This window comes from Mytilus galloprovincialis, chromosome 9, assembly GCF_965363235.1.
Source record: "Mytilus galloprovincialis chromosome 9, xbMytGall1.hap1.1, whole genome shotgun sequence".
Lineage (NCBI taxonomy): Eukaryota > Metazoa > Mollusca > Bivalvia > Mytilida > Mytilidae > Mytilus > Mytilus galloprovincialis.
This window is the reverse complement of record NC_134846.1, coordinates 27606762-27617855: the sequence shown is the minus strand read 5'-3', so window position 1 is coordinate 27617855 and position 11094 is coordinate 27606762. Positions and strand designations below refer to the sequence as shown.

Here is an 11094-nt window from a genome sequence, read left to right as displayed (position 1 = left end):
TACCTGTATAAGAACAATTTTTTGTAGATTGAATCAGTCAATCAAATGATTTACCTTTGTTTCATTTCAATGTTGACATTCTTTTCTTATAAATAACTTTACACATACAATTCATGTGTTATCCATCTCAAGCTAAGGGGTTAAATTGAAGTTCACATGAATACAGAATCAATCAGGTCGAATTATTCACTTGCAAATAAGTAACCCATCTCTATGGCTAAGGGGTTAAAGTGAATGTCACATGAATACAGATTCAGTGAGGTTGAATTATTATTATTGTAAGTGAATAACTCATCATCAGCAATGTTTCTTACCTCATTTTGACACAATTGATCAAAATTGCTATTTCATTATTTCACTTTCATTAATGATTTAACAAACAAAAAAATCATATTTATGTATCTGGTAGTGTATACCCCTAATGTTTTATGCTTTATATTAACTTATTTTCACATATTGCAGTTTATAAGATTCTATGGTGGATTGTTTCCAAGCTTTATGTTGGCCATATTATTGATGGGTTTGGTGTTCCAGCTTCACCAGATTAGAAGAGGTGGGTAGAGTTTATTCTATTTATTAGTCACTTTTGTTATTAGATGGTTACCATATTTTGGCCTGCTTTTTCTGACTACCATAGAAAGACTTGTTATCGTTGAATAAGTAATTTGAAAATATAAAGAAATGTTTTTTTAGAATTTCAATGAAAACATAGGGTAGAAATTCAGTGTAAGAGAAATGTTACTATTAGTTTACCTTTAAGCCATCACGAGTTGGTTGACCGTTATGAAATAACCGTTTCACAAATGATATCGGATATGTTCTTTACGTCGTAACTACAATTCCCTTCCCTTTCATGAATGTGACCTACCAAATTAGACTATTTACCGGATTAAAATTTTGTAATCACATAACCAACACGACGGATGCCACATGTGGAGCAGGATCTGCTTACCCTTCCGGAGCACCTGAGATCACCCCTAGTTTTTGGTGGGGTTTGTGTTGTTTATTCTTTAGTTTTCTATGTTGTGTCATGTTTACTATTGTTTTTCTGTTTGTCTTTTTCATTTTTAGCCATGGCGTTGTCAGTTTGTTTTAGATTTATGAGTTTGACTGTCCCTTTGGTATCTTTCATCCCTCTTTTAAGCTCACCAGCTGGCTATCATAGCTTTTACATTACTTTGTGTTTGTCCCCCGTAAGTTCCTTAAATTATAACAATAAGACAAAATCTGACGGGGTATAAGTGGTCAGCACAAACAAGTTCAGTGTTGATTTTAAATTTTAAGGCATTTCTTTGTAAACGTTTTTGTTGAGCCTGCGAAAGGGAGACATAGCAATCCTAGATGTTGGTGTCTGCGACAGCAGCATCTGGTTCAGTCTTTGGTTGAAGTTTAGGTTCAGTCTGTGGATAAAGTTTTTTTGACATTATAGCTATAGATGACCTAAATACAGTATTCTTGAGGAAATTTTTTAAATAATTTTCATTTTCATTTTTTCCGATTTTTTTGGATAAATTGACTTTTATTCGACAGTTATCATTTAGATTCAGACTAAGGTCAAAGTTTTTATGTCTTCAATAAGTTTGTCAAACCTTCATGGAATTTTATGAAATTAGGACAGATACTTGATAATGTCCAAAATACAGTATCTAGAGCATAATTTTGAAATTATTTATTTTCATTTTTCCATATTTTAATAATAAATGAACTTAGTTTATTCAACAGTTAAAACAAGTATACAGTACAGTCTGGGTAAAATTTTGTAACACATTAAATACTTTGTCAGACTTTCATTGAATTTTATGAAACTGTAGCAGAATTTTTTTTTTTATGATAATGAGATAATGTCAGATGAATAGTTTGCTAATATATTTTCATTTTAAGTATTTTTCTAAAAGGACTAATAAGTCTTTTACAGTTATTATTTACAGACAGTCTGGGATTAAAGTTTTTGACATAAGTTTGTAAACTTTCATGAATTGTTCTGATACTTGGACAGAGCCTAATCTCCAAGAACAAGAATAGAATCTAAAGAAACAGTTTTATTTTTATTTAAATTATGTATTGTACTGATAAATGGACTCCCTTTTTAAGTAAAAATTGTACTTTTACACTGACAGTGCTCAACAATAGAAGATGAGACACAGGGTTCAGCTGATAGTCCTTCCAAATTTTGAAAACTGTATGGGCTGGCTCAGCATGGGTTAAAAGTGTAAATTGCAAAAATGAAGAGATTGACAAGATGAATCAACCCTGAAACTTTGAAAACTACTAATTTTGGAGTTATTCCCCCTGAAATATCAATTTTGTTTCCAATTTTTATGCGCCCATTTAAGGAACGTATTATGGTATACCTCTGTCTGTCTGACTGTGCGTTGTCAACATGTTTTACATCAACTCAAAAACGCTTTAATCAATTTGCATGAAACTTTGGTGAATTGTTTATATCTATTAATGTGATTTCCCTTTTGTTTTTAATAAAAAAAAATATTTTACGTTTCCAAGTTATGGGGTTTTATTCATTAAAAAAATGGGGATTTTTAAGTTTTCGGACAAAAACTTAAAATTGCTTTCAGCAGTTATCATGATACTTTGGCAAATTGTTTATATCTATTGACATAAGCCTCCTGTCAATTTTTATGAATTTTAGATTTTATGTTTCCGAGTAATGGGGTTTTATTCATTGAACAAGAATGTGTCCATAGTACTCGGATGCCCCACTCGCACTATCATTTACTATGTTTAGTGGATCATGAAATTGGGGTCAAAACTCTAATTTGGCATTAGAATTAGAAAGATCATATCATAGGGAACATGTGTAGTATGTTTCAAGTTGATTGGACTTCAACTTCATCCAAAACTACCTTGACCAAAAACTTTAACCTGAAACTTGCACAATCATTTTCTATGTCCAGTGGACCATGAAATTGGGGTAAAAACTCTAATTTGGCATTAAAATTAGAAAGATCATATCATAGGGAACATTTGTACTGATTTTCAAGTTGATTGGACTTCAACTTCATCAAAAACTACCTTGACCAAAAACTTTAACCTGAAGCGGGACGAATGGACTGACGGACGAACAGATGGACGAACAGACAGACAGACGCACAGACCAGAAAACATAATGCCCCTCTACTATTGTAGGTGGGGCATTAAAAGGGGGGATATTCCAGATTTCACTCAATGATTTAAAAATGCTTACAGCAGTTCTCATGAAACTTTAGTAAATTGGTTATATCTATTTACGTATTTAGCTCCTTTTTAGTGATTTTAATAAGTTTCTGATATCATATTGAGAAGTTATTGAAACAAATTTGGGAAGTGTCACTTTTACCATTCTAGAGTTATATCAACCATATCTCAAAGAAATTCCTAACACTGATATGTTACAATACAGTTACTTAAGAGTGGAGTGTGGGGGCATCACTTGGTCTACTTTAGGATTCATAGGTCAATTGCGAAGTTTTTTAGTTGTACATTGTAACTCCTGTTACTCAGGTTCTAATTAGCAATTGGTCAACTGCATTTGAGTAATCAGTTATTAGAAGGTGCTCAGGAGCAGATCGAGGGGGGGAGGGGGGGTTCCGGAACCTCCCCTTTTTTTTGGCTGATCAATGCATTTGAATGGGGACATGTAGTTGGAACCCCCCTTTGTCCTGGGTTAGGACCCCCTCCCCCGGGCTGGGCCCCCCTTTTTAAAATGGCTGGATCCGTCCCTGGTGCTAATACTTGTCTTGGTGCCGGGTTTATATGGATTTATTTTCATGTACTTAGTATAATAATGTAATAAAGTTCATGTGATATCTGAAAAAAAATCTTGACTTTAAATACTTAATTATTGTATCATTATTATGATACAATGCTAGGTAAGCTTAGAGCCTATATTTTTTTTATATCTTGTGGTCCCTAAAAAAAAAAGCAAGTGGTGCAATTAACATAAATAGACCTGAATATTTTTTTAGCAGAGGGATTGTCCAATTGCCCCCTCCCTCATGCTGTTTTGTAAGCCTAAGTCAGAAAAGTACCTACTCAATTTGTTCTTGAATGGAGGCTTCTAAAGGGGGTCTCATTGGCGGGTTCTGATCCCGGATCCCGCTTACTGCTTTTTCAGATTCCCGTGTGCCGCTTACACTGTGTATGTAAGCAATTCTCATTTTCTTGTAATTTCCTGTGTCCCACTAGACTTCATTTCCCATTTTCACTGCACAATAATTTGACTCTCATGTGTCACTCAATCCAGCGTCACTCTTAGACCCCAATGAGACCCACTCTAAATGGTAGATTATAGAAACACTCAAATATGGGTTTGTGAGAATTTTACGTTAGAATTGTATCCTATTATTACCTGTTTCATAATGGATGATGTTTAATAGTGCAGAATTTTTCAATTGGCTTTTTTTAATTTGATGTTTTTACAGATCATTGAATGTTTCATAAGGAGAATGGTTAATAATTGGCAGGAAAGGAAAATATTTTGAATCTCATAAATTGTTTTTATCTATTTTCAGAAAGAAAATGTGCTGATATCATTGAGGCTATTTCATCATTTGGAGCACCATACAAAATCTTACCAGTTGTTGTTATTTTCAGATTCATTCTTAAGTAAGCTCTTTTCATGTGCATTTATTGAAATATAAACTTGGTTTGATACTGATTCCAGTATAAAGTATGATTATTTAATCATCTTCATGAGGTTTAACCTGAGACAAAAGAGTTAAATAGCGGTTCAGATTTAACCGGTGGTTGAGTTGACCGGCGGTTCAGATTTAACCGGGGGTTGAATTAACCAGCCGTTCAGAGTTAAACGATGGATCAAAGTTATCCAGTGGATAAATATGTATCTGGTTGATATTTAAACAGGTTCAATTATCCTTTTAGTGAAAAATCCGAGTGGGATTTTCCATGGTTACAGTTATCTATATTTAGGTTAATGTACATGTTACAGTGAACTTTTTGACATGTAACGGTAAACATTTTGACATTATACGGTAAACATGTGACCTGATGATATAACCATATTTGGGCTTAGCATTGCGTAAAGGGGGTTTTAATAGTTTAAGAAGTACATGGTAATCATTTAGTCTTGATCTTTGGCTTATGATACCCCTGAATATCAAGTCTTGGAATAGTATTTCATGGTAGTTGTTTGATCTTGATATTTGGCTTATGATACACCTAAATATCAAGTCTTGAAATATGACTTCCTACTAGTCGTGCAGTCTTGATCTCAGGCTTATGATACACCTGAATATCAAGTTTTGAAATAGTAATTCATGGTTGTTATGCAGACTTGATCTTTGGCTTATGATACACCTAAATATCAAGTCTAATAATAGTATTTCATGGTAGTCATGCAGTCTTGACGTTTTAGCTTGCAGTCTGCACCGTTAGCCACTAGTCCGATGCCCCAGACTAGTGAAATTTTCTATGGACTAGTAAGTTATTGCAGTTCTTTGTTTGGATCAATAAGAAAAATGTTGGAATATTGGTCTTCGGACTAGTAGTTGAAAAAGTTTTTGGTGCAGACTGAGCTTGTGATACACCAAAACATCAAATCAAAACTATTATCTTCCCCCCTTAACCAAACAAAATTTGCTTTAAGGGGGAGGGGGGTAATTATTGAGAATGCTTCATTAAAGCCTTTAGTACTCTTTTTAAGATCAAAGGTAGACGAATATTAATCCTCAGTGTTAAAAGTTTTCAACACCTGAAAGGATAATTGAACCTGTTTAAATATCAACCAGATACATATTTATCCACTGGATAACTTTGATCCGTCAGTTAACTCTGAATCGCTGGTTAAATCTCAAACGCTGGTTAACTCAACTGCCGGTTAAATCTGAACCGCGGGTTAACTCAACCGTCGGTTAAATCTGAACCGCTGGTTAACTCAACCGCTGGTTACCATATCTATATAAATAGGGTGCAAACATTAATCCACCATTCTGCCTCTGATGAAGGTCCTTTTTGGACCGAAACCAGTCAGGCTATGAAACATCACCAGGTGCTGTTAATTATGTGTATTGGTATATATACTATATTTTTATGCTTTTACATTTTTCTCACTGATACACATAGTTAATATGGCTTCTACTAACGAAAGCTCCATTTGGAGTTAATGTGTTTAGAGACTACTTATGTCAGTACACCTTTCCTATATTGCCTATACATGTTCATCAGGTTTATCCCAGGAATAGATTACCTTAGCCGTATTTGGCACAACTTTTTATATGCCCATCAAAATTTTTCATATGTCGCACTGTTTCTTAAAAAACGATTTTTTATTATTGCTTAAAACTTGACACACTTCTTAGTTATATTAATCTTAAGATGTTTATACTTTTTGGTGATGATTCAAAATTTCATTTTTGAGTTATTGAGTAATTTGTAAAAAACGGGGAGGTTTTTTTTACATGTCGTGCCGTATCTCAAAAATGATTTATGGTTATTGCTTAAAACTTTACACACTTCTTTGTTATATCAATCTTAAGATCTGTATACTTTTTGGTGATGATTCAAAATTCAATTTTTGAATTATTGAGTATTTTGTAAAAAAGGAGGAGGGTTTTTTACATGTTGCGCCGTATCTCAAAAACAATTTATGATTATTGCTTAAAACTTTACACACTTCTTTGTTATATTAATCTTAAGATCTGTATACTTTTTGGTTTTGATTCAAAATTTTATTTTAGTGATATTTAGTTTTTTGTAAAAAAAAAAAGAGGGTGGGGTTCACATGTCCCGCCGTATCTCAAAAACAATATATGGTTATTGCTTAAACTTTTCTCAGAAACTATATATGATTATTGCATTAAACTTCCATACCAGACGTCGGGCGTATCATGCGCTCATGGCGCAGCTGTTTATTGGAATTTTGGGTCCTCAATGCTCTTCAACTTTGTACTTGTTTGGCTTTATAACTATTTTGATCTGAGCATCACTGATGAGTCTTATGAAGACTCAACGCGCGTCTGGCGTATTAATTTATAATCCTGATACCTTTGATAACTTTTTAGATCTATCTGCCCAGAAATTTTCAGATCAATCAGACAACAGATTTTTGGGTTATTGACCCATAATTGAAAATTTTAAAAAGAAATTTTTCAGTTTTTATATGCTCATTTACAGAATGTATTATGGTATAGTATACCCTTATCATACAAGTACCAGAAAAGGAAAACAAGAAATGAGAAACACTTATGAACCACATCAACAAACAACAACTACAGAACATCAGATTCCTGACTTAGGACAGGTGCAAACAAAGGCAGTGGGTTGAAACGTTTTAATGGTACTAAACTCTTATCTGAAACAATAGTGTAAGATCACAACATTGAAAGACACACTATAAAATATCAATTGAAATACTTAACTCAATCTAAAAATATGTCAACATGATTAAAATCATCAGTTTTCCCTTTACCTAGCTAGAATATTTACCTTGAAGGACAATTTTTACTCATTTTCATCACTTGGCATCTCCATAACTTATTGTCATCCCTGTCATCCATTAACTTTTACAAACATTTTCTCTGACCCTTATGGGCCAATGAGTTCAAACCATGCTCTTTTGCACCGGCTGAAGGATGTTGTTCTCTCCTGATTTTATGGTTTTCTACAACAATAAAAACACCACAAAATAGATAATAGCGCTAAAAGTAACATAACACACCAATCAAGCAATAGATTGTGACAGGTAGAAATGTTCAGAAATAGTTTAATACTAGAATTATCCTCAAATAATTAGACCTATAAATAAGAAGACGTGGTATGAGGGCCAATGAGACAACTCTCCATTCAAGTCACAATGTGTAAAAAGTAAACAATAATAGATCAAACTACTGCCTTCAACATTAAGCCTTGGCTCACATCCAACAGCAAGCTATCAAGGGCCCTAAAACTAGACTGTCTGACAACAACTCTTAAAGAAGTTATTGTCCTTAAAAGACATATGTTCTTATATAAAAATAAGGAGATGTGTTATGATTGCCTATGAGACAACTATCCACCAAAGTTCAAATGAAGTGGATATACCGGGGTAAACCTTACAATGAGAAAAATCCATACTGTTTAGTCGGCTATAAAAGGCCTGGACATGAAAAATATGAAGCATATTTATAACAAAACAGTTTATGAAAAACAAATATGACAGACATGAACCAACAGAACCTTTGAATCACAGGCTCCTGAATTTGGACAGGCATATAAAGAATGTGACTGGGTTAAACATGTTTCTGAGCTTTCAACCTGAGAAAGTGGTCTAACAGTACAACATAATTACAATTTGAACTATAATAATCAGTTTAAAAAGGCTAAACTAATCAGTTGAATATAATGGAAATACATCTAACAAAAACACAGAGTGGATGTGAATGGGTACTTATACATCCCAAAAACAAAAAGACACAGTGCAGATCTGAGAGTACTTGCAGTCACTGGCATCTAATTCTAAGCCAATAATGTTGTTGTTTTTTTATTTGGGCTATGATCTAACTCTATTTTTGGTAGAAACTATAGCAGATAGAGAGAAACTATTATCAGGGGAACAACTTCTACAAATTACTGGCTTCTGGTGAGGATTGACAAGGACTATATAAAAAGGGGACTTTGGATTGATTTTTATTTATTTTTACAGCAATGAAAGTTTTGAAGCATTAATAACCAGTTTTGGACTACCACAAGAAGACAGTAGAGAGCTGACCAAAAGTGGTTTATATTCCGCAGCATTACCATTGATGTTATATATCATTTCCCTTGGTGTTGTCAATGTTCATTGCTACTTACTTATCATGGCATTGCACATCTTCAGTAAGGTTGCTGCAGTTTTATTTAGATGGTAAATTATATTATCTTAGAACACAGGTTTAATATTATACTAATCCTCAATAATAGTAGGAACATCAATAAATAGAAAAATCAATATACATCTTGTGAACAAAAAGCTATGAAAGTTTGTACGCACCATCACTTTGTATCAAGCATTGTGGTCCATTGGTCTTCGTAAACTTTTAAAAAAAATCTTCAGCAACAATACCATTTTTGTCGAGCCTTCGACTTTAGTCGAAAAAGCGAGACTAAGCGATCCTACATTCCGTCGGCGTCGTCGTCGGCGGCGTCCACAAATATTCACTCTGTGGTTAAAGTTTTTGAAATTTTATTAACTTTCTTAAACTATACTGAATTTCTACCAAACTTGGACAGAAGCTTGTATATGATCATAAGAAAGTATCCAGAAGTAAATTTTGTAAAAATAAAATTCCATTTTTTCCGTATTTTACTTATAAATGGACTTAGTTTTTCTGCGAGGAAACATTACATTCACTCTGTGGTTAAAGTTTTTAAAATTTTAATAACTTTCATAAACTATCCTTGATTTGTACCAAACTTGGACAGCAGCTTGTTTATGATCATAAGATAGTATCAAGAAGAAAAATTTTGTAAAAATAAATTTCCACTTTTCCGTATTTTACTTATAGATGGACTTAGTTTTTCTGCGAGGAAACATTACATTCACTCTGTGGTTAAAGTTTTTAAAATTTTAATAACTTTCATAAACTATCCTTGATTTGTACCAAACTTGGACAGCAGCTTGTTTATGATCATAAGATAGTATCAAGAAGAAAATTTTGTAAAAAAAAAATTCACTTTTTCCGTATTTTACTTATAAATGGACTTAGTTTTTCTTCCAGTTAACATTACATACAGTCTGCAGTTAAAGTTTATAAAACATTTATTAGATTCATAAACTATCCTGGATTTTTTTACCAAACTTGGAAGCTTCTTTCAATCAAAAGACAGTATCGAGAGGGAAATTTTTATTGATGTTTTTCCTCATTTTTGTTGAGTCTGCGATTAACAGCAAAAGTAGGCGAGACACTGGGTTCCGTGGAACCCTTACGAATTTTGAATATTCTCAGAGTTCTGTATTTTTTTTGTTTTCCTTTTTACTAGATGACAATAGAATGCGGAATAGAGAAGGTTGTTCTCCATTTGTGTATTTTTATCAAGCATTATTGAGTTTAAGCAGGGAAAAAACATGGTTCTGTCTGCCAAACTTTTTTTATCACCTTTGTAAATTATCATCTTATGGCATTCTCTTGTCCGTCTGTCTGTCTGTCATCAACATGTCGGACATTAACTCAAAAACGCTTAAACCCATTTGCATAAAACTATGGTGAATTGTTTATATCTATTCACATGAGCTCCCATTCGTTTTTTATAAATTTTTGATTTTACATTTCTGAATTATCGCGTTTTATTCATTAAAAAAAGGGGGATTTTCAAGTTTTCGGGCAATAACTCAAAAATGCTTTCAGCATTTATCATGAAACTTAAGTGAATTGGTAATATCTATTGATGTAAGATCCCTTTTGATTTTCATAAGTTTCTGACATGAAATTGAGAAGTTATTCAACTTAATTCCTTGAAAATGCGATGAGCGTATCATGCGCTCATGGCGCAGCTGTCTATTTACCTAATACTATCTGATCTTGACCTTATATTCATGGTCTTTATTCATTGTTAAGTTTTTAGACGACCGCAAAAATTGAAAAATTTTTGGTCGTATATTGGTATCACGTTGGCGTCGTCGTCGTCGTCCGAATACTTTTAGTTTTCGCACTCTAACTTTAGTAAAAGTGAATAGAAATCTATGAAATTTTAACACAAGGTTTATAACCACAAAAGGAAGGTTGGGATTGGTTTTGGGAGTTTTGGTCCCAACATTTTAGGAATTAGGGGGCAAAAAGGGCCCAAATAAGCATTTTCTTTTGTTTTCACACTATAACTTTAGTTTAAGTAAATAGAAATCTATGAAATTTTGACACAAGGTTTATGACCACAAAAGGAAGGTTGGGATTGATTTTGGGAGTTTTGGTTCAAAAAGTTTAGGAATAAGGGGCCAAAAAAGGGCCTAAATAAGCATTATTCTTGGTTTTCGCACAATAACTATAGTATAAGTAAATAGTAATCAATGAAATTTAAACACAAGGTTTATGACCACAAAAGGAAGGTTGGGATTGATTTTGGGAGTTGAGGTCCAAACAGTTTAGGAATTAGGGGCCAAAAAGGGGCCCAAATAAGCATTTTCTTGGT

General features: G+C 33.3%; 1 protein-coding gene across 2 annotated transcripts in view; it reads left to right on the top strand.

The window, feature by feature from the left end:
- Positions 1–11094, top strand: part of LOC143044723 (GPI inositol-deacylase-like) — a 166030-nt gene that overhangs the window by 136021 nt on the left and 18915 nt on the right. For both annotated transcript variants that reach the window (XM_076216825.1, XM_076216824.1), the window contains 3 exons: positions 463–553; positions 4509–4602; positions 8636–8836. In XM_076216825.1, coding sequence (XP_076072940.1) covers positions 463–553; positions 4509–4602; positions 8636–8836 — 386 coding nt within the window. The remainder of the gene's footprint in view (positions 1–462; positions 554–4508; positions 4603–8635; positions 8837–11094) is intronic.